At 41.9% G+C, this 24,505-nt stretch overlaps 3 protein-coding genes across 7 annotated transcripts in view; all 3 read left to right on the top strand.

Annotated features, from left to right (window-relative positions):
* Window positions 1-8,021, top strand: part of timeless.L (timeless circadian regulator L homeolog) — a 52,957-nt gene extending 44,936 nt beyond the window's left edge. For 3 of the 5 annotated variants that reach the window (XM_041582524.1, XM_041582525.1, XM_041582523.1), the window contains 6 exons: window positions 390-588; window positions 1,160-1,217; window positions 2,375-2,445; window positions 6,521-6,590; window positions 7,233-7,309; window positions 7,475-8,021. In XM_041582524.1, coding sequence (XP_041438458.1) covers window positions 390-588; window positions 1,160-1,217; window positions 2,375-2,445; window positions 6,521-6,590; window positions 7,233-7,309; window positions 7,475-7,590 — 591 coding nt within the window. In that variant the 3' untranslated portion in view covers window positions 7,591-8,021. Of the gene's footprint in view, window positions 1-389; window positions 589-1,159; window positions 1,218-2,374; window positions 2,446-6,510; window positions 6,591-7,232; window positions 7,310-7,474 lie in introns of all 5 variants that reach the window. The other 2 variants (XR_005965507.1, XM_041582526.1) reach the window with 2 other exon arrangements.
* A 3,622-nt stretch (window positions 8,022-11,643) lies between these two features.
* On the top strand, window positions 11,644-14,659 carry LOC121400047. The gene is made up of 2 exons (XM_041582522.1): window positions 11,644-12,010; window positions 13,409-14,659. Exon 2 carries the CDS (start codon window positions 13,429-13,431, stop codon window positions 14,443-14,445), a length of 1,017 nt encoding a protein of 338 aa, XP_041438456.1. The 5' UTR covers window positions 11,644-12,010; window positions 13,409-13,428; the 3' UTR covers window positions 14,446-14,659.
* Window positions 14,660-20,344: 5,685 nt separating this feature from the next.
* The window catches only part of stat2.L (signal transducer and activator of transcription 2 L homeolog), a 29,930-nt gene continuing 25,769 nt past the window's right edge, over window positions 20,345-24,505 (top strand). Inside the window, exons 1-3 of the mRNA XM_018247420.2 lie at window positions 20,345-20,487; window positions 23,814-23,953; window positions 24,337-24,481. Coding sequence (XP_018102909.1) covers window positions 23,823-23,953; window positions 24,337-24,481 — 276 coding nt within the window. The 5' untranslated portion in view covers window positions 20,345-20,487; window positions 23,814-23,822. The remainder of the gene's footprint in view (window positions 20,488-23,813; window positions 23,954-24,336; window positions 24,482-24,505) is intronic.

Here is a 24,505-nt window from a genome sequence, read left to right as displayed (position 1 = left end):
ACTGATTAAAATGTATATATGAGAAATCCATACAAAATCAAAACCGTCTCTAATTATGCATCTCACGTTCTCAATGAAATTGCTCATACACTTATACTTTTATATAGTGCTGTGTGTATGCATCCTAGGCTTTGAAGTGTGCAGTACTATAAGGGCCATGTTGTATCACATCTTTTCCAGGGCTAGAGAAAGAAGCCAATTGAAGCATTAGTAGAGGTGACTGGAAAATTGCGTAGAAAGTTATTTAGCCGGAAGTACAAACATTTATTTTTGTTTTTTATTGTTGAATGAAAAGCTCTACAAAAATAGTTATGAGCGCTTTTTCCTTCAGAACCAGCTGCTTCAGTGATGATATTTTGCTTACACTCATAATTAAAATGCTTTTATAGGAATCCTTCTGGCGCATCCCAGGTAAATTAAGTCCAGAGCAGCTCCGCAAAGCAGCCTCCTGTCTTGTTCCCTTGGCTGCAGAGGTTGCCCATGATGTGCTTGCAAGCTCTGAAGAACAAGAGACAAATGTTGAGCAGAGGGCAGAAGCACTGCGTGCGCTTTTACTTGCGCGGAAAAAGAAATCAACAGTCCAGCAAGGTAAAAGAGGTTGTTTAAATCTTTAAACGGGTTGTTGTTTGAGTTAACTTTTAGTATGATGTAGAGAGTGATATTGCAAGACAATTTGCAGTTGGTTTTCATCTTTTATTATTTGTGGTTTTTGAGTTATTTAGCTTTTTATTCTGCAACTCTCCAGCTTGCAATTTCAGGTTGATAGGGTTCAAATTACTATAGCAACCATGCAGTCATTACAATAAGAGACTGGAATATGAATAGTAGAGTCCCTGAATAGAAAGATGAGTAATAAAGTACCAATAACAATAAATGTGTAGCATTTACAGAGCGTTTGTTTTTTAGATGGGTCAGTGACCCCTATTTGAAAGCTGAAAAGAGTCAGAAGAAGTTAAATCATTCTAAAATGTTTAAAAACAAATAATAAAGACCAATTGAAAAATTGCTTAGAATGGGCCATTCTATAACCTACTAAGTTAACTTAAAGGTGAACCACGCCTTTGATATGTCAGGCCCTCTGTTGAAGTCTTTTTAACATCCAAGATGCATAAGTAATATATTTTGTATAGCAGTAGTGAACCTGTGTTTCCCCTCCTAGAACTTCAAGAGGAAAAATCCCCAGAGAAGTCCTTAGAATCCCACACACAAAAAAGAAGGTAAGTAAAATATAAATTACACATTCTTGTCATTGTAATCTTTACTCTCATTTACATTCTTTGTCATAGTTATTTCTTGGCTAATTGGAAAATAAGAACAATGCATATTATATTTAAATAAATAACCATTCATTTCACAAGTTAAAGGGATCCTGTCATGGGAAAAAAAAAAATTTCTAAACGCATCAGTTTATAGTGCTACTCCAGCAGAATTCTGCACTGAAATCCATTTCTCAAAAGAGCAAACATATTTTTTTATATTCAATTTTAAAATCTGACATGGGGCTAGACATTTTGTCAATTTCACAGCTGCCCCTGGTCATGTGACTTGTGCCTGCACTTTAGGAGAGAAATGCTTTCGGGCAGGCTGCTGTTTTTCCTACTCAATGTAACTGAATGTGTCTCAGTGAGACATGGGTTTTTACTATTGAGTGTTGTTCTTAGATCTACCAGGCAGCTGTTATCCTGTGTTAGGGAGCTGTTATCTGTTTAACTTCCCATTGTTCTTTTGTTTGGCTGCTGGGGGGAAAAGGGAGGGGGGTGATAACAGTCTAAAGGTGGCCATACACGGATAGATCCGCTCGTTTGGCGATGTCGCCAAACGAGCGGATCTCCCTCCGATATGCCCACCTTGAGGTGGGCAATATCGGGCTGATCCGATCGTGGGCCCTAGGGCCAAACGGGCGGTCGGATCGCGGGACCGCATCAACGAACAGATGCGGCCGCGATCCGACGGGATTTTTAATCCCATCCGATCGAGATCTGGCCGACTTTCGGCCAGATCTCGATCGGGGAAGCCCGTCGGGGGGCCCCCATACACGGGCCAATAAGCTGCCGACACGGTCTGTCGGCAGCTTTTATCGGCCCGTGTATGGCCACCTTAACTTGCAGTAAAGAGTGATTGAAGTTTATCAGAGCACAAGTCACATGACTTGGGGCAGCTGGGAAATTGACAATATGTCTAGCCCCATGTCAGATTTCAAAATTGAATATAAAAAAATCTGTTTGCTCTTTTGAGAAATGGATTTCAGTGCAGAATTCTGCTGGAACAGCACTATTAACTGATTCATTTCGGAAAAAAGAATCCCATGACAGTATCCCTTTAAGATATTAGAAAAATGTGTCTTTAAAATTATTCTGTTTATTTAATTTAATAGACCAAAGACAGCAAAGAAGAGAAGTGTAATGGTTGACAGTGATGAAGAGAATTCCATAGAAAATACCAATGGTTTGTGACTTACGTTATTTAAATGTGGCACTTTCATTTCAAGCTTACCATAAGTCTCATATATAATGAAAAGGACTGGAGATCCTTCCAGTGTGAATAAATGTAGTGCGTAAATAAAAACTACATGTTTCAGACTACACGGGTCCTTCCTCTGGTGCAAGATACAAACATTGTTAACACCGTGACCTTTTAAACAATTATTTACCCCCAAGTGATTCCTCAGCTCCATCCAGTGGCCAGAGGACATAATGTATGAGCACATTATAATGAACAAGTGGATACTATGTTGCAATCTATCCAAAGAACACACCAATCATTTTTTCTAGTAGTTACAAGTTAGCAATATAAGTAATAAAGTATGTTTCTCTGTCGTCTTAGGGGGACACAGGGACCGATGGGGTTAAGCTCCATCCTCCAGGAGGCAGGACTCTTGAATAGTAATTAAGGGGCGTGCCCATCAGGCTTTACCCCTCACACTGTACATTCCTATTCAGTTTTTTAAGTGTCCTGCTACCGGGAGGCTGGTCCTCCTCTGTCGCTGCTTCTACGCTCGTTCACAAGGTACCTGCTGCAGTCTTCAGCGTTTTAGTTGAATGTGCACAGAGACCTGCGCATTTGTGTAGAAGTCTGGAGGCTGCGGGTGAGGTAGCTCCCTGACTGAAGGCTGCGGGTGAGGTAGCTCCCTGGCTGACCGGGCTAGTTATGGCTGAGTTCGGGAGTGCATAAGGGTGGAACGCATGCGTGGTCCATCTTCTAATCTCCAGTGGCCATTTTCTTTTGGCGCGAAGGAGGCCGCTTGTCTGCATGCGCACACGTAATGGAACGCAAGCGTGCGTTCCAGTGGCCATTTTACAGCAGCGCGAGTAGGCACAACTAGAGATCTCCTGAAAACGTTTTCTCTTAAGTTGCTCCTTCTCAGGCGATACCCACACTCTACCTCCTTCTCAACCATGGCAGAAGGTAGGCCAGTGGGACAATTCATGAGGTCTGGGGGGAAGGTCCCATCTTCAGCACAGGTGAGGAACCTGCTTGTACTAATTGCCAGCAAAAGCTGCCAGGGGGAGCCGCTGGGGCAGGGGGCAACCAGCGCTTCAGGGGGTCTTCCAGCTGCCCAAGCTGCAAATACACCACAACTCAATTCCCAGAATTTAGACTCTGGAGCATCAGCGGAGCCTCCTCCTCCACTCTGGGCAGTTGAATTGTCCCAATCCCTGGCATCACTACAGGGGTTACCTGCTATTGCAGACAACTTGGGAAAAGCGCTAGTTAGGCTCAGCCACAAGTCCAGTGGTAAGCGTAGCTGACGCTAAAGAGGATACTGCCAACCCTGCTCGGTCTGACAAATCATCTCCTGAGCAACACTCATCTCCCTCAGAAATTGCTTCCTCTGGTTCTACAGCTGCGGATGAGGAGGATTACCAGGATGAGGGCAGAGACCATGACAATCTACATGATGTAGATGCATTATTAAGGGGTACCTGAAGTTCTGAATATATCACAGGCAGATGAAGCACCTACCTGATTCAAGAGGCAGCACAAATCTTCAGTCTGCTTCCCATAACATTGCAACTGCAGAGTTTGATTCAGGACGAGTGGAATTCCCCCGAGCATAAATTTCAGGCAACTAAGAAATTTTCTAAATCTTATCCGTTCCCTAAGGAACTGGTCGACAAATGGTCTAACCTGCTGGTAGTAGATGCTCATAATCCACTGCCTTACCAGTCACTCATGAGGCAGCGTTCAAAGACCCCTCAGATAGAAGGTTAGATGGTTTTCTACAAACAATTTACACCTCCACAGGGTCGACGTTGCGTCCTTGTTAGGCGTCTGGGTGTCCAGAGCTATACAAGCATGGTCAGAGCCTCAAGTTAAAGAAATCCAGAATGGGACTTCCCGACAGGAACTGTTATGATCCATGCAAGCTATAGCTGAGGCATCTAGTTATCTTTGTGATACCACTCTGGACACATCTCAAATTACAGCACATACTTCAGCATTATACATAGTGGCACGCAGAACACTGGCTCAAAAAAATTGGTCGGCGGATCTTAGCTTCACGAAATCAGTAACTTCGCTGCCTTTCAAAGGCCAATGACTATTTGGAGAAGAGCTGGAAAAAATTATTTCACAGGCAACGGGGGTGGGGGGTGGGGAGTGCCTTCCTACCACACGCCTGAAGCACCTTACATAGGAGGGGGGCAATAATTTGTGGCCAAAGCGGCAGATTTACAAGACAAAACAGTTAACAAAGTTCCCATTTTCGCCACAAGGCCAGTGATAAAGGTCAGCCTACATGGAAGACCAACAGACCTCACAACAAAGCCTCAGGAGAGAAGCCCACTTCAGCCTGACTGGGCACTCCCTCCGGAATCGTTTGAATGGATTGGGGGCAAGTTGCTTCGATTACGGGAGGAATGGATCCATCATTCTTCGGATACATGGGTCAAAGAAATTGTGACAGAAGGATATCGCCTGGACTTCACAACTGTCCCACCCAGCAGGTTTCTCATTGTATAGAAAAGATGGCGCGAACCGGAGTAATAACTTCAGTACCTTAAATGGAGAGAGTCTTAGGTTTTTACTTGAATCTATTTACGGTCCCAAAGAAGGACGGTGCCCTCAGACCAGTGCTCGATCTCAAGGGCCTCAACAAATTCATGCGATCAGTATGGTTCAAGATGGAAACTTTGAGATCAGTCATTCGAGGAATGGAACAGGACATCAAGGACGCATACCTCCGTGTCCCAATATGGCCTCCTCATCCCGTTCTGACTTTTGTCTGCTCCCAGGGTGTTTACAGAGTTCATGGCGGTAACAGCAGCCATGTTAAGACTACAAGGGTTCTAAAAAAAGGTGTTGCAGTCGTCACTCAAATAATATGTAGCACATATACTGTAGGTATTGCACAGCTCACTCCCATCCTGCTGTTGTTGGGACTGCTTTGTTAAGTCCCCATCAGTCCCTGTGTCCCCTTAAAGGAAAACTATACCCCCCAAACAATGTAGGTCTCTATAAAAAGATATTGCATAAAACAGCTCATATGTAAAATCCTGCTTCATGTAAATAAACCATTTTCATAATAATATACTTTTCTAGTAGTATGTGCCATTGGGTAATCATAAATAGAAAATTGCCATTTTAAAAAATAAAGGCCGCCCCCTGGGATCGTAGGATTCACTGTACTCACAAACATACCAATCAAACCATACATGTTAGGTCACATGAGCCAATTAACAGACAGAGTTGTGTCTTTTGCTTCCACACTTCTTCCTGTTACAGTTAGAGTTGTAGTATTACTGGTCAGGTGATCTCTGAGACAGCACACAGACCATCACGAAATGGTGGCTCAAGGCAAGAGATGTAAAAGGGCATTATTTACTTAAATATATATTCCAGTTTGGTAAGATTCTTTAATATGCCACTTAATATGATATGAACTATCTGTTGCTTAAGTGTTCATTTTGGGGGTATAGTTTTCCTTTAAGACGACAGAGAAAACAGGATTTTTCTCACTGTTAAATCTGTTTCTCTGTAGTCGAAAGGGGGACACAGGGCTTCCCACCCTCGACGAGCTGTTGACGGTTTGGTCGCTTTTTGAATAGTTTGTTGGTTTACTTATACTGTCTGTTATTAGTTTCAAAAATTACATTAGCAGCTTTGGAACAAACTGAAAAGGAATGTACAGTGTGAGGGGTAAAGCCTGATGAGCACGCCCCTTAATTAATATTCAAGTGTCCTGCCTCCTGGAGGATGGAGCTTAACCCCATCGGTCCCTGTGTCCCCCTTTCGACTACAGAGAAACAGATTTAAAGGTATTTAAAATCCTTAACAGAGTCCATAAATCTGTCATCCAGTGTTTTTCAATTGTAAAGAATATATATAGTGTCAGCAGAAGATATTCATTCTTTAAACAACCTTATTGTTACTCATAAAAAAAACATTTAAGGCCCTAGGCTTCATTCATCCCAAGTGGTTCTACACAGTTCAGCCTATCCATCCATTTGGCTTCACATTGTAGTAACATTTTATTCCTATTCTTTGGATGTTCACAAATTTATAATCCAGACATTTCATGTTCCAGAGCACAAGGAGTCAGAGCAGCTGCCACCAGACGCCAATACAGAGACAGAAACCAAACTTAATAGGTAAGATCTATGGGAGAAACTCCAATCTGTTCAGTCGTGTGTCCCACAGTTTAGGATTGTAATGCAACGGCAAAGCAGTGTAATTAGGTAACACAGGAATAACAAGTTTAATGTCCCTAAAAGGGAGGGGAGGTGTCTGAGTTTTATAAAAAGTTTATTTAGTCAACCAATGCAACACGTAATAGAGAAACCTGAAAAATGTCATATGTCTTTATAACAAATAATTTCAATTTAAATACTAAATAATGCAAACCGACATATGAAGAAAATCTGTACTATCAAGTCACTCAACGACAAGCAGGGGACAGGCTATATATCAGAAAAGGAAAGAATGTTGATGCAATTACACTCCACATACCACACCAGCCACAAATTAGGTCAGCGTTGCTCGCTCTCTCTCTTCCTCTGAGCTTAACGTTACAATGCTCTGGTAGCTTATATTGTTGTCCAAAAATGTCAATGAGATATTTATATATTGTTTGCTGTAAAGTGTTTTGTGTGCAGCAAGCTTTATCAGGCCACACAGGTCATTGCACGTTCCAAATTAGTTTCATGATTTTATTAGGCTATATAAAATGGACTTCTCAACAGCAACACTATTCTGCCAAACAGATTTACATTTTTAGTTAAATTTTTTTATAGACCAAATAAATCCAAGAAAAGAAGTCGTATAGTGGACAGTGATGATGATGATGATGGATCCATGACAGAAGAGCAAGGTGTGTATGAATAAAGCATTGCTGGAGTTTGTATTTTCATCAATAGTGGCCAATTATTCACATGGGTTCGATATCACTGTTTCCGAATGTATTATTCACATTGGTTTCCATGTAAGGTTCAATGTATATTGCATGTAATTCTATTTCTTTCTATTTGTTTTTTAGGCAAGGAGCCTTTAGAACTAGACCAGAAAGGATCATTGTCTGAATCGGACACTGAGGAAAATGTTCAGCCTACCAAGAAAAAGCGCCTGATCATTGAGGATGAAGATGAAGATTGATGTGGGATGCATCTCACTAAGCATTTGGAAATGTAGAAACTCTGAGACGTTTCCTAGAATTCATGGAAAGGACAAATGTATTCAGTGAAGATGGAGGCATTAGGGGCACCTGTATCACAGCTTTTTCTCCCTGCCTCTGTGATAAGCAGATGTTTAAGCAGTGTAACATAATCTGCTGAAACAGGGACATTGTGCCTGTGTGCAGGACCGCCATCAGAAACCGCAGGGCCCCGTATGACAACATTTCCTGGGCCCCCTGGGCTGCGCCCACAACAAGCCCCACCTACAGGTCCACCCTCCCCACCACACAGTAAAAAAACAAAAAAAATATTGGTGGCTAGGGTTCCCACATGTTAATAAAAAATAAAAAGATATTGGTGGTCAGGGCCCCCCATAAAAAAACATTTGTGGCCAGGGCCCCCCCTCCATTCCTTCTCGAGGTCAGCAGCTCTCAGAAAGATGGGGGGCCTGGCTAATCAAGTAAGTGTGGCGTGGCTGGGGCCCCCCTTACCCTCGGGGCCCCGTACAACTCTCCCCCCTGTCCCCCCCCTGATGGCTGCCCTGCCTGTGTGTGGGGGGGACTGGAACTGGCCTTGCGTGTTTAGCTATATAAACAGGCACGGGCTTGTCCCTGCTTGCACCTGCCTTCGAGTGCCAGTTATTACTGTTTCTACTGTACAATAGGAGGGAGCCGATCCCTCCATCACCGAGCACCAGGCATTCATTTTGTAGGCCAGGGTGTGCGAGCAGACCCTCCGTTTTGGAACTGGAACTGGTGACACTGAAGGAGTATTCTATAAAATCATATCTGTTTTTAAACAAACTGGTCTCTACCATCGTTTGCATTCCTAAATCCTTGAATAATGCCACATTATGATACCTTTGCTTTGTTTTAGATTTAAATAGGTTTGGAGTTTGTTTCTTACATACATTTAGTTCAGTTAATAAACTTCTTTATAGTGTTTTGATACAGTGGACATCAGTTACTAAGGGGCTGTGTAAATAGAGGGCCAGTACTATGTGTCCTTATCATGGTTATGCAAAGCTTTGTAAATCCTCTACCTTGTGGAGCACCAGTTGATACTGAAAAAGTGAAGAACGCATCCTTTCTGGTGCTACTTCTATGCAAATTCATCTGGCATGGTTGGAATATAATGGTTATGCCACAACTAATACAAATATGGATAGAGTGTTTAGAATTTTCTGTTTACATTAGCTTTTTTTCCAAAATGATCATATGTTGTCACAAAAAGGTAAACTATGCTACAGCATTCAATTCATAACAAGGTTCAGGGCAGGTGGAAATAGGGGTAGGCACATGCATAGGGTGCAGTTGGAGATCGACCAGCAAACAGACCAGACCAGTGAGGAAACAATTGAGTTACTGGAGTGTAGCAATAGTGAGAAAGGATAGCGGGTGCAAATGTGTAAGGGCCCCAGGCCAGGTAGTATTGCTGTGGACTTCCGCACTCTGGCCTGGCTCAGAGAGGGTTGTTAAACTTTCTCCAGCTGTTGCTTACTTACAGCTCCTAGCATGAGCAATACATATAAAGCTTTGAGTAGTAATTAAAGCTGGACATCTCCATGTTATACACCTTAGTTATGGGCATGGTGGTTTGTTTTCATTACAATGCTTACCAGAAAGAAAATCTGTGTGTGTCCTCAGAATAATTCACAAAATGTCAGTATTTTAAAGGGGACCGGTTACCCAAAAAAAGTATTCAAAATCATAATTTATCACATTAGTCAAGCAAAATGAACTTTAATTACACTATATAAATTATTTGAATCTTGTTTCCTTCAGTCTGGAAATTGGTAATTATAGCAAGCAGGCAGGAGCCATTTTGTGGACACTCTTATTAAAGGAATTGTTCAGTGTAAAAATAAAAACTGGGTAAATAGGCTGTGCAAAATAAAAAATGTTTCAAATATAGTTAGTTAGCCAAAAATGTAATGTATAATGGCTGGAGTGATTTGATATATAACATGTCAGTCAGAAAACTACTTTCTTTTCAGCTCTCTTGGTTTACACTGACTGGTTACCCTGGTTACCAGGCAGTAACCAATCAGAGACTTGAGGGGGGGGGGCCACGTGGGTCATATCTGTTGCTTTTGAATCTGAGCTGAATGCTGAGGGTCAGTTACAAACTCACTGAACAGAAATGTACCATGTGGCCCCCCCCTTCAAGTCACTGACTAACTCAGTTATAGAGCAGGAAGTTGGATTCTGGCTGTTTTATTAGACATCTGTTCACTCCAGCCTTTATATATTACATTTTTGGCTAACTAACTATATTAGAAACATTTTTTATTTTGCACAGGCTATCTATTTACACAGTTTTTATTTCCACACTGAACTATTCCTTTAAGGCAACCCTTGCATCATCTTAGAATCTTGTTTGTGCACCAGAATGGGGGACCTGATGTCCATCCCCATGCCCTGGCTACACAATTAAACGTTGAAGAGCAGTGACATCTAAGAAGTGCTAAATTGAAAGTGAATTTTCTGCCCTGCCTATATGCCTAAAGGTGGCCAATACACGGGCCAATAAAAGTTGCAGACGGACCGAGTCGGCAGCTTATTGGGCCGTGTATGTGCCCCCCCCCCGACGGGCTTCCCCGATCGAGATCTGGCCCACGATCGGATCACCCCTATATTGCCCACCTCAAGGTGGGCATATCGGTGAGAAATTTGCTCGTTTGGCAACCGCCAAACGAGAGGATCTCTCTTGTGTATGGCCCCCCTTTAGGCACAGAGGAGAGGCAGACAATATTTGATTGACAGCTGAGATTTTTAAATGAGCTTACAACAGCTATGAATGCATTAATAAAAAATAGAAATTGGATTTCATGTTTAATCTGAAAAGGACTTTTATAATACAGCTTTTTGTGTATGGGTGACAGGTCCACTTTAATGGCTCTGCTGTACATGCCAAGCACCACAACACTTCATGTACAAATCAAGGGTCATAAAAATTGCTCACAGTTTCACATACATTGTGTTTTCAATAAAACCTTTATCAGGTCAAGGTACTCAAATTGGCAAACTTTGCCTGGGTTGCATAATTGAAGGCAACCCAATTAACACCTAGCTCTTAGCTACAGCAAATATCTGATTGCTTGCAGTGAGTCGCAAACGTTGCTCCTCTTAATACACTGATTCCAAATACAAGGTCAAACTAACATGGTCCAAGAACAATGGCCCTGATCACAATGCACATGTATTATAATATGCAGTTTCAGGCTTCTTTATGCTGAAGCAATAAGTGGTAAACCGTGTACCATCATCCTTACAGGAACTGATCAGGGTAGAAATGGGTAAATAGATGGGCTATGCAAAATAAAATATGTTTCTAATATAGTTAATAAGCCAGAAACATATCACCTATAAAGGCTGGAGTGAATGGATGTCAATGTAATAGCCAGAACGCTACTTCCTCATATGGGGCTCTCTAACATGTTACCAGTCGGTAACCAATCAGTGGCTTGAAGGGGGCCATATGGAACAGAACTGTACAATTAGTTTGCTTTTGAATCTGACCTGTGTACCAAGGATCAAAAGCATGTTGCTCCTTTCAAGTCAAAGCAGGAAGTAGTGTTCTGGCTATATTGTTAAACATCTGTTCATTCCAGCCTTTAAACATTAAATTTTTGGCTAACTTAACGGTTTTAAAAACATTTTTTATTCGTACAGTCTACCTATTTACCCAGTTTTATTTTTACACTAGACTCTTCCTTTAAACACTGTAAAATGTGGCACAGTATAGTATAGGGCTTAGTACTGCATAGTTTATTTTTTAAAGGGCAAGTCCGTCCAAAAAAATAAAAGTATTCTAAGCAATTTTCCAAGATGCATTTATTAAAAATGCTAGTGCTTTTAAAGTTATTTCTAAATACAGGTCTATTAATCATCTGCCTTGTCTTACATTGTTTCAGCAGTCATCAGGGCATATAGGAAGAGACAGACAAACACTGCTTTAAATTGCATTTATATATGCATAACTTAAAAACCATTAAAACAATTTTACAAATGTATATTGCAAAGTTTCTTAGAACTATGTTTCATTAGGGATTTTTTTTTGGGTTAACATTCCCTTTAAAGATTTTTGTCAGAAGGGTTATGTACATAGGTATTAATGGATTTTTACATAAAGACCTCCGTGCACAAAAATCGCTGCTGTGATTTGATTCATTAAAGGAATGATTTCAAACAAAGGTACAGGTATAAGCCAGAGAGAGACATTTCTGAGCCCTACGCTATTTGCTATAGTTATGTTTGCTAAAATGACACTGCAAGGACTTTAAACATGAGGGTGGAGTGACAATAACCAAAGATTACTGACCTGCTTGTTGCCAATATCAGAACTGCTAAGCGATATCCAGCAAGAGACCAAGCATTAAGCCTACAGATCTTCTTTCTGTAAGTGTCGCTCTTCTACAGGGTGTCACCCCTACCATCTTCTGCTTAGTTCCAATATAGGTTTGGGAGGAAATATTACTGTTTGTCGAATTGAGCAAAAGGGATTTTAAACCCAGTGTTGTCCTATGGATCCTTTCCTTTGAGTGCTCCATTAGCAACAGAATGAAAAATATTTTATGTGCTAAATAGTTTTTTTTTATGCAAACAAACATCAAAGTTTGTTGGGGACTAAAAATATAATTTATGAATGTCCAAAAGATTAAATAAGTGTGCTTTTTATATAAATATATTAATTATATGCAGTGCTTCTCAAAGACTGTATTAGTCAGTTGTATTCCCACAGTGTAAAATCAATGCTGCAGGCTCAGGGACAGTTGCATTAATGTAGATGAAGCAGGCTTTCCAGTTGCAGGGGGGCCTCAAACCATGTAGTGACCACCTCTGTAGCCACTGACAATAATATTCACAGGTGTGAGCGCGGGGCCCTACAAATATTTTTTTTGGGGTGCGGTGGGTTGTTATGCTACTGCTCAGGGAGATGAGCAAATATGTGCAATCGACAAAGGAATGGAAGTTTTAGGTGGGGCTAACATACAGTATAACCCAATAAATGCTGTGCCATGGGCTACAAGGAGTTAACAGAAATATTGCAAGAATAGAAACTAGTTCCAACAGAAAACATAGTTTCACTACTCACCTAAAAGAGTGGTTGTCTTTTCAGTTTAAGCCCACTTTGAAGGTCCTTCCGTTGGTCAGTTTTCCCATTAGGTTAGGAAAATACATAGTTTCAACTAAAGTTCCAAGAAGATCTAGGACAGCAAATATGTTTTCATCCTGAAACTGGGCTCTCATGGTCATGCTCTAGGTGTATCTAAGAAAAAAAACAGGCATTCTTCTCCAGTCTCATCCTAACTGGTTAATAATATGAGCCCACCCTGCAACTGCTTCAAGCCACCTCAAAAGGGCCAGAACCATTGTTTGGGAACCACTGTCCTAAAACATTTCTGTTGAGCAGAGGATTCCATTTGGGACTGGAGTCGCCACCAGAAATTACACCCAGGGCTCCATGGATCTCACAGTGTAGTATCTTAACCACCATTTCTCCTGACATCCCCCCCATAGTGTAACAATAATGCTGCAAAGCTTAACCATTGTTATTAACAGTAAATATTTTATTTCAAGGTAAAACTGACTCCTGTGCTTAAACACTTTCTGTACTTGAAGAATATATTGCTTTAACTCATTTCCCTGATTTTTGTCATTTTCCCAGATTTTATTTTTTCCTGGTTCTACTGTATTTGTATGATGCGGTTAAGTGCATTACAGCACATTGAGTGCCGTTTTCACATATTTCCTTTGTACCAATTTCAGATTGTTTTTTGCATTTATTCTTTCCAGGTCTCCTGGCTGCATGAAACATGCAATTCATTTCCATATTTGTGGTTTCCTTGTGGCTGGTACCATGTTTTAGCAAATCCTTGAACAACGGTGATTTTGATTTGTCCACTGAGCGGCTTGGGTCACCTGATAATCGGTTACCTACCAACAACTTCTCCTGGGCAAGAGGGAATGTACCCTGTTCCCAGCTCCTGAAACAATGCACGGAGTACATTCAGCTCTTACCGAGTCATGCAGAGCAGTTGGTACGTCCAGCAGTAGCGCTGGGTTTAATACAAGTAGGATGCTTGTCAGAGCATGACCCGTTCCTTGCAGAGCTCATTATGGGAGAAAATGCCACAAGGCTGTTCCAGTTGTTGTCTCAACAGTGGCAGACGTTTTCTTACACTCCTTATTGGAAGAAGAATACCTTGGACAATGAATATTTAAGGTTCAATTTAGACTCACTAGCTCCACCTTCGTTATCAAGACAACCCCAGAAATGCTCTGGTTTTTGGGAGGGTAAAAAAAATGTTGCATTGAACGGTGTGGATTTGAAGCTACACCAGTCATTGCATGATGCAAAATTGTACTGTTACATTCTGGGTGATTCATGTGCTGGTGTTACTTTAGATGGATTTGGGAAATATCATACTGTGGCAAGAATTGGTGGCCATATTATTCCTCAGGTGGGAGCACATTTATGGTTACATAGATGCACTGGTGCCCACGTAAGGCGACGGTCAGTCAGTTCCGAGTGCAAGAATGAGAGAGAAGAGAATATTCACAATGTAATGCAATGGGTTCCCTTGATAAGTGGTTGGTACAATGCTGGGTCAGCTATTTATTATGCCTCCAAAGGCTGCAGTGAGCTGGCTGAGGAACGAGCAGTAGAAGCCACGGTTGATTTAGGTTATGATACTCTTCTTTCTGCTACTGGTGGAGCATCTAGTGTTATAGGTTTGGGGGCCGGAGTTGCTATAAGGCCAGCATTGAAATCCGGTGTGCGTTCAGCCATAGCCTATTTTAAACAAGATCCACAGACAGCTGAGCAGTAACACAGTAAAACTGCAATTAAAAGTACATATACATTATATGGAAAGGGCAAGCAACTAAATTTATAACCAAATTTTAAAAAATTTATGAAAACCCAGATGGAATATTTTGCAAATGTAATTCTTACAAACTCTCCAGTATAAGTTAAACATTAAAGGGAAACTATACCCCCAACAATGTAGGTCTCTATAAAAATATATTCATATGTATAACCCTGCTTCATGTAAATAAATAATTTACATAATAATTTTCCTTTTTAGTACTTTGTGCCATTGGGCAATCCTAAGTAGAAAATTGCTATTTTAAATCCGGGCCTGTTTAGTTAGAAAAATTTTAGGGACATTTTCAGACCTATTGAACTATGTGAGGAGAAGCAGGGAGTGGGAACTATCTTGCTTAGTAGGTGGAGCTTTCCTTAATTTGGGGGTTGAATTCTCCTTTAAAATAGAATAATGCTAGAAATGCTGTATTTTGTATACTAAACATAAACATGAACTTACTGCACCACAGGCCTAATAAAACAAATGATTTATGTTTTCAAAGTTGGCCGCACGTGGCTGTCATCTTGTTACATTGTTAAACATCTTTGCAAGACCAAGACAATGCGCATGCTCCGCGTGGTATGGGCTTTAGTTGGGAGGTTAAACTTCATCATCAATTATCAAAACAGCACAAGTCAAATAATATCTGCCATAGAAGCTGATACAGCAAGACTGATTAATAATCAGAATATGCATATTGCACTGGGTCACTAGTTGCTCTACAGGAAAAAAAAACTAAGCTGCTCGAGTTCTGGGAAGTAAGGTGGGGCTCTCCCCTGTCGTTTGAAAGTATTATCGGCTCCCTAAAGAGCAGTTAGGGACCGTCTGACTTTTCCTATCTGCCAGAGCAAGTAAAACGAAGGGGGAATTTCACTGCACACAGTCAGTTTTATTATCAAAACGGTACACATTTTTTAATTAAAGTATACTGGAGATAGATTTAAAAAAATGGGATTTTATTTTTTTGCCTTTACATCCCCTTTAATTACAAAAGTTGTTTTTAAATGTAATTGCTATTGAACATGGTAACTGTCTGTTGCTGACCTAACAATAGAGGTAGAAGGCATTGAGATGAAACTTTGACCTCCACATATTGATAAACTACAACTTCTACAACCTCCCAACAACCTTTGGCTGGAGCAATGCAACTCACTCAGGTGCACAATAGTACAGCTCTGTGAGGCACATGCTGGGACCTGTAGCTTCACAAAAATGACCACAGATTGCACCTCAGATATCCAGAAATCTAACCAACATTAACATGTTGAGCACTAGAAAAGAATTCCTGCATCCTTTGGGATACATAGCCACTAAAGTAGCCATGCCCACATTGGCCACACCCATTTTACTAAAACACAACCCAAATTATAAATCCCTAAGTAAAATGGATAACGGCATATTAACCCTAGGCATGTCATTATAACTACCACAGAAAATAGATAATCAGCTTATTAACCCCAGCTGTACCAGTATCACTGTAGAAATGACCAATAAGCACTCTATCAATCTCAGACGTGACAGTAAGGTAACTGAAAAATGTCCAACAAGCACTCTTTTAACTGCACACATGCCAGTAAGATCAATTTGGGAGACACTCCTGCTAATAAACCACTCCCCATGTTACAGATATATCATCAGTGAATGGTATAGTGGCAATTCCACATACATATAATACCCCCAGAACTGATAGCAGAATGGCACAATGGCAATTTAATTTATAAATACCCCAGAACTCATAGCAGTATGGCACAGAGGCCAGTGGCATAACTAGATATTACTGGGCCCCACAGCAAATTATTTTTCAGGCCCCCAAAATGTTTAGAGGTTGACTTGTTTCTCCAATATTTATTGAAATTGTATATGAATTAGGGCCTCATGGGGCCCCTATACCTCCTGGCCCCCCCTGCAGCCACAGGGTCTGCTTCCTCTATAGTTACGCCCCTGACAGAGGCAATTCCATTTATAATACCCACAGAATTCATAGCAGGATGGCACAGAGACTATATAATGTATAAATACCCCAGAACTCATAGCAGTATGGCAAAGAGGCAATTCCTTGTATAATACCCACAGAATTCATAGCAGGATGGCACAGAGACTATATAATGTATAAATAACCCAGAACTCATAGCAGGACGGCACAGATGCAATTCCTTGTATAAATTCTCCAGAACTCATAGCAGGATGGCACAGAAGCAATTTTTGCCACGACAAGGAAAAAGGTTAAAGGACCAGTAACATCAAATTTTTTTTTTACAAAATTCGTTAGTATTCAATGAAAAATAAACACCAAGACATATTAAACTTTTAATTTGCAAAGCCTTTATTAAGAAATAACTTACCGAAACTCCACTTCCTGTCCTCTTCAGAAACGGCGAAAGGGCGACCATCCTTCCTGCAGTGATTGATTTCTCCTCCCTGGCTATTCTCTTACTCAGTCCATGTCTCCCAGCACTCAGCGCTGTGCTCAAGGTAGAGTGTAGGGACAGCAGCAGCAGCATGTCCAGCAGCAGCCCCCACAGCATCCCATCCAACAGGTCCACGAGTCTGGAGGCTGCATGCTGCTGCAGGAGAAGGCAAGGATTCAGGAAAGGAATCCTCCGCTGCGATTGCGGCGGCAGCGGCTACACGGGCAAGTGACTTGAGAAGGGGAAGAGGAGCCGCCGGCACATTCACTTGCTGTATCCTTGATTGCGGCGCTGGAGGAGGCGGCTACACGGCAAGTGACCTGAGAAGCTGAAGGGGAAGAGGAGCCGCCGGCACATTCACTTGCTGTATCCTTGATTGCGGCGCTGGAGGAGGCGGCTACACGGCAAGTGACCTGAGAAGCTGAAGGGGGAGAGGAGCCGCCGGCACATTCACTTGCTTTATCCTTGATTGCGGCGGCTGGAGGATGCAGCTACACCTCCTCTGTGAATGAATAAACGAGACAACTGCCGATCACCATTTGCCAAACGACAGAGGGAGGGAAGCGGCTGTAGTAAGCCGCCCTGAAGTAACTCTGCTCTCCGCGGCGGAGGCAGCAGTGGGCCCTGTTGGATGGGATTCTGTGGGGGCTGCCGCTGGACATGCTGCTGCTGCTGCTGTCGCCGCAATCGCAGCGGAGGATTCCTTTCCTGAATGGCGATCGGCGATGGCAAATGGCGATCGGCAGTTGTCTCGTTTATTCATTCACAGAGGAGGTTCCGTGTAGCCGCATCCTCCAGCCGCCGCAATCAAGGATAAAGCAAGTGAATGTGCCGGCGGCTCCTCTCCCCCTTCAGCTTCTCAGGTCACTTGCCGTGTAGCCGCCTCATCCAGCGCCGCAATCAAGGATACAGCAAGTGAATGTGCCGGCGGCTCCTCTTCCCCTTCTCAAGTCACTTGCCCGTGTAGCCGCTGCCGCCGAAATCGCAGCGGAGGATTCCTTTCCTGAATTCTTGCCTTCTCCTGCAGCAGCGTGCAGCCTCCAGACTCGTGGACCTGTTGGATGGGATGCTGTGGGGGCTGCTGCTGGACATGCTGCTGCTGCTGTCCCAACTCTCTACCTTGAGCACAGCGCTGAGTGCTGGGAGACATGGACTGAGTAGGAGAATAGCCAGGGAGGAGAAATCAATCACTGCAGGAAGGATGGTCGCCCTTTCGCCGTTTCTGAAGAGGAAAGGAAGTGGAGTTTCGGTAAGTTATTTCTTAATAAAGGCTTTGCAATTTAAAAGTTTAATTTGTCTTGGTGTTTATTTTTCGTTGTATACTAACGAATTTTGTAAAAAAAAATTTTGATGTTACTGGTCCTTTAATGGTGTCACAGTGGGAGAAATGGAGGAGAGCCAGAGAAATCCCTGTAAGAATCTTGTGATAAGGGAACAGTGGGGAAACACCAGGCAGAACAAGTTATAAAGGAGAGTTGTACGTATCCTAATAGATGCACTGATAATATTGTGATATTCGGTACGTGTATGGTGGGAAAAAAAGAATTTGCGGCTCAAATCCTATTGAAAGTCACTGACTGCGGGGAAATGTTTATTATATAAAATAAAGTATTAACGCTCAAAATGGTGAGAAAACTAAACTTATTAGGCTCACCCCAGAATACTTGTGACCCGGGTGTGTATGAACCCCAGGTCCTGCACGTATATTCAATCCCGCAAGTTAACTCACCAGCAGCTTGTATGGAAAAAGCACTCACAAAATGTGAACGGTGGCCCAGGTGCATCACCCCGAACCCGTAGCTGGGGTGAATGAAGAGATACTGAAGAAAACGGCAAGCACTCCTAAAGGACTGTATGCTTTTAACCAACTGAAATAAAGCTGTTTTTACCTACGATTGTCTCCAGGAGTGCTTGCCGTTTTCTTCGTGTATGGTGGGAGACAGGCTGACAGATATCAGTAGAAGACTTGGCTATCGGTCGGCTTGTCAATCAGGCTCAGTGTCGGACTGGGCCGGTGGGACACCGGGGAAAAACCCGGTGGGCCACAGGCTCTTGTGGGCCCCGCCGGCCCAGATCTACTTCTCAGTGGCCAAAAGAGGGATTGCATGCGCACTGACGTGGTGCGGAGCGGCAGGGGAGGGCCGGAGGGGGGCCCGGGGCCAGTAGCCCCGGTGGGCCCCAAGCCCACCAGTTCGACCCTGATCAGGCTGACTGGAAATATTTGATTGGGCGCCTTTGAAGGCACCAGAACATTGCCCAATGTCATTGTCAATTCTATTGTTTCTACCTGTATATCTGACGATTCAGCTCTATACGTGTTTATTGAAATAAACGATCATTCCTGGAAAGATCTTTTCAAGGTAAGATCGTAATTGTTACATCTATGGCCACCTTAACCCATTACCGGCTGGCAGCATTCTCTCTGCATTCTCTCTGATTGACTAGTAGTGGGAGGAGGAGTGGGGGGAATCTGGAAAAAGGTCTGAGGCACTAAGGGCAAAGTGGCATTTTTATGTTGCGTTTTTTAAAAACGTGGCGCTAAGCGAAAATATGTACAAAATTAAGCTCTATCAAAAATAATGGAATACGCACTAAAACGAGCCAACATCTGTCACGCAATGCCAATATGCTGAGGAAACGCCATTTGATTGGGCTCTGCATGTCTGGAAATAAACTTTGCTGAAATACATTGCGTATGTTCAATATGGTGGCGGAACTCTTGCGAGATGGATTGTGCGTGTAGCGTGTAGCGACTTGCGGTGCTGTATGCTTGGGAGGTCATTACATTGCATATTGATGATCACCTTTTTTTTACAAACGTTTTCTAATTGTAATTGTGGGGAACGAGAAAAAGCAGAAATGCATTTTGGTAAAATAAAACTGCAGGCTGAAAAATTCATAATATCATGCGTTTGGTTTCATTGGCGTATTTACGATTGACGTTTTTAAAAACACCATGCGTCGCCTTGCCACGGCTATGGCCACACAGACTGTTGTCAGCGGCTGTTTTCAGCCTGTTTGTGACAAATTGAAATGAATGGAGCAGGGACACTGAGCAGATCTGCTTCTCACAGCCTGCAAATTACACAGACGGACAACAGCTGAGCCTTCACACTGTGCCCATAGCCTAAGAATTTGAACGTTCCCTCCCTCTCACTTTATTTTGTTTTTGAAGCCATAACTATACTGTACAATGAAGCACTGCCTCTTTATTCACTGAGTCTAATGGAAACATCCATCTCCACAAGCACCACCCTGTTAGTGACATCATACCTGGGAAATAGGCTAGTGCAAAGAATGAAATCCATCGCCGCGTCCCACCCCTCTTCAGATTTAACCAATCACGTTTCAGTTTTAACGGTCTTTCTTCGTCTAACAGGTTGTTGAAGTGACAGGGGCGGAACCTCTTAAGCCATCCCATCTACCTTTGTCCCACCTCTATGAACAGACAGTCTTTGTCAAGAGGCGTGGCTAGGTGATTGACATTTTGTTAGTCCAATGACAGTCTAGTAAGATAAGTTTCGCTTTTGTCGTGACTTCCTCGGGCTGTCAGAGAGGTGGAATCGCTATTCGGGTGGCTGGAGGCTGACATCAGGTACGAATGAACTGCCTTTAATTTTCAGCTAGTTAATTGCGGCCCTGCAATTCAGAACATGAGGATAATAACTGGAGTCTGCACAAATGAATTGGAGAGCAGCAGGAACAGCTAACTCCATTGTTTACATATATAGTATTGGTTGTATTCAGGCAAGAGACAGAAACCGCAGTTTTACTTTCTGCTAAATATGCCAAAGTGGACATCTATCATATATTATCACAATGAAACAAAAACATCTGTATTAGATTCAAACTGTGCTCAACCCCCTCTCTGCAGACTTCTTGTCCTGGACTTTCCAGGATCAGCCTCTGGAGTTTGTTCCTTCCCTACAGACATCCGATCAGTCTAACTGCTTGTTTTCCCTTCCTTCAACTGCACCTTTCTGTCCCTCTCTGTCCCTCTCCCCTCACTGCATTGCTACTTTCTCTCCCTCTCTGTCCTGTTTGTTTTCCTTGCTCCTCCCCCTCCAGTCACTTCTTGTTCCTCTCCCTTGTCCTGCTATGATTAGGGGGAAACAAGTAAAGCAAACTGCTGTATAAATAAAACATAATCTGCTATTTTATTCTTTTCTGGGGGCAATGTGTATCAGCAGTTAGTGTAAATACTAGTCATGTATATGTTGTATACAAAAAGCAATCAACATATTTTGGGTTTTCCTTATATGTTATACAATTCCACAATATCAGATGCATTTATTCCCTTGCAACTCCCTGCACCTGAACCTAAATTGTTCCAGAACAGCTGCATTTATTCCCTTGCAACTCCCTGCACCGGACCATAAACTGTTACACAACAGTTCCACTTTGCCTTGCAACTCCCTGCACCTAAAAATAAATTGTTCCAGAACAGCTGCATTTTAACTTGCAACTCCCTACACCTGATTATAAATTGTTCCAGAACAGCTGCATTTATTCCCTTGCAACTCCCTGCACCTGATCATAAATTGTTCCAGAGCAGCTGCATTTATTCCCTTGCAACTCCCTGCACCTGATCATAAATTGTTCCAGAGCAGCTGCATTTATTCCCTTGCAACTCCCTGCACCGGACCATAAACTGTTACACAACAGTTCCACTTTGCTTGCAACTCCCTGCACCTAAACATAAATTGTTCCAGAACAGCTGCATTTTTACCTTGCAACTCCTTGCACCTGATTGTAAACTGGTTCCACAAGAGTTGCACTTTGCTTACAACTCCCTGCACCTAAACATAAATTGTTTCGGAACAGCTGTATTTCTACCTTGCAACTCCCTGCGCCTGATCATAAATTGTTCCAGAACAGCTGCATTTATTCCCTTGCAACTCCCTGCATCTGATCATAAATTGTTCCAGAACAGCTGCATGTATTCCCTTGCAACTCCCTGTACCTGATCATAAATTGTTCCAGAACAGCTGTATTTCTACCTTGCAACTCCCTGCACCTGATCATAAATTGTTCCAGAACAGCTGTATTTATTCCCTTGCAACTTCCTGTACCTAATCATATATCAATATGCAAGAAAACAAACCTACAACTGCTGTTCTGGAATTTGATAACAGTAAATACTAATGCGTACTGTTTGTATAACTTGTATAATTCAATAGAGGCAGGGAGTTGCATAGTGTATAACAATGTATTATGGACAATAGACAACCTAGATGCAGAAAGAGAAGAACTGTTAAACAGCTGGATTTCAGCATAGAAAATGGCATTTATTCATATTTTTTGAAGAAATAGGTAACTGCGATGGGTATATTAGGGGTTTCTGTGTTATGTGAGCCTCTTTGACAAATTTTGGTTTGGAAGCCGGAGTTCCCCTTTAAGGTTGATTGGCTTTCTGGATATGTGACACAGTGCTGATGCTGTGGAACTACAGGTCTCAGCATGCTCCTGACAGAGCTGTGTTTTTGTTCATACCTTGGTTGTCAGGAGCTTCCAAAAGTTGTAGTTGAAGGTTAGTGTCAGGGCCTCCTGTTACCTTTATGGTAATGCCCCTGCAAGTAGCCATGTGACTGAACTAAATGCTAATCTGCTACTATAAGTCTGCAGATGAGGTAAAAATAAATGGAGGTTAGGGATGCCAACCCTGTGAGCCTCCTGCAGCTGCTGAATTAACGTCCCATCATAAGCACTGTTGTGTGGATTTTGGGATGATGTAGTTTAACACCATAAAGGCTGGTGTAGTGATCTTTATGTTTGAATATCACTGGTTTGACAAATGTGTTCTATGTGCCAGTGTGCAGTGCATCAGCAGGTGAGAGAGTAAAGAGGAGAAATAGTTCGGATGATTCTGGCAGCTGGGCCAAATGAATAGAATAGAGTGTGTGTGTGGCCACCTATAATTAACTTTTAGCATGTTACAGAATGATAAATTGTTAGAAACTTTTCAATTGGTTTTCATTATATAATTTTTTCTAGTTATTAATTATTTACCTTCTTCTGACTCTTCAGCTTTTTCCAATGATACAGATGTATTGTTATTGCTACTTTTTGTTACTCATATATCTATTAAGGTCTCTCCTATTCATATTCCAATCAATGCATGGTTGATAGGTAAGTTAGGGTAAAAGATTGCTGAAAATACAAACTAAATACTAAAAGTTAATTCAAAGGTGAATAACCCCATCAACCCTGGATGCTTCCCTGCATCAAGCCATTTATGGCTCCTTATAGTGTGGTGTTTAATCAAGTTATATTGGTTTATCGTGGCATGTGCTGGTTAAAGTTCACCCAAAAAACTTTTTTTTTTTTCATAATGAATAAAATGTTATAAGCTACTTTCCAACATCCATGCATCATTTATTGTCATTGGCTTTGAATTTATTGTATATATAATTGCAGCTGTCTTCCAGGTTACAGGAGTCCAGGGTTGCCACCTTTTTTGGAACAAAATACCGGCGTTCCTATATATTTAGATGTTTTCCCTATTAATAACATTAACCCTACAGGAGTCAGAGCAAGGAGTGCAGAGAATATAACAACCAGGCAGATATTGCTTTTCACAAATTACATTTACAAAAAACATTTGAAATTGTTACTGAATGTACATTGGAATTTTGCTTAGAATTAAACGTTTTTTTCTGTGGTCACAATGATACTGTTCTGTTTGGACACGTTTCATTTGCACAAAATAATGACTCACCGTTTTTATTTACCATGGAATATCAACTTAAAACAATCTTTTGATGTAGTGTTTGGTATTCAAAAACAATTTACCAAATCATTTGAGTTGACGCTTGAGGCACAAACCGCTGCAGAGATAGATTTTCTTCAATACAATTATGTGGCCTTTGTGGATCCTTTGAGTGTCTCTATCACCTTATTTGTTTTTCTACACAATCACAGATTACAACCATGAGCCAGTGGGCCGCCATTCTGAAGCTGAGTACTGTATTCCAGGAGAAGGTCATGAGTCTCTACAGCCAGGAACTCTTTCCTATGGAGGTGCGACAATACCTGGCTTCTTGGATTGAATCCCAAGACTGGTAAGAATTCTCATTCGAGGGCATCAACAAGGTATTTGAGACATTGAGGAGAAAAACCTTGATTTGCTACTCACTTTGGAATAGGGACATTTTCATGATGCAGTGTTGACTTAAAGAAACAGTAACATCAAAAAATAAGTGTTTTAAAGTAATAAAAATATAATCCAGTGTTGCCCTGCACTGCTAAAACTGGTGTGTTTGCTTCAGAAACATGTTTATATAAATAAGCTGCTTTAAGCACCTTTAGATATATATAAAATGTTCTTGTGCATTTTCTTGAATAGTTTACGGTTACTTCTTTCACATGTGTGGCATATAGTGTGAATACACTGTCCTGTGATAGACACTTTCTGCTCATTATCCATATGTTCCTAACCCCATAGGAAGCAGGCAGCTAGAGACCTCTCCTTGGCTAATGTCCAATTTCAGAATCTACTTGAGCATCTGGATATCCAGTACAGCCGATTTACTCAGGAGCAGGAAATACTCCAGCAGCGCAACTTCCGCCGGTTTAAATGTGACATCCAGGTAACGACATTCAGGGGCATATTT

This window comes from Xenopus laevis, chromosome 2L (genome assembly GCF_017654675.1).
Source record: "Xenopus laevis strain J_2021 chromosome 2L, Xenopus_laevis_v10.1, whole genome shotgun sequence".
Taxonomy (NCBI): domain Eukaryota; kingdom Metazoa; phylum Chordata; class Amphibia; order Anura; family Pipidae; genus Xenopus; species Xenopus laevis.
This window is presented reverse-complemented; position numbering and strand designations above follow the sequence as displayed.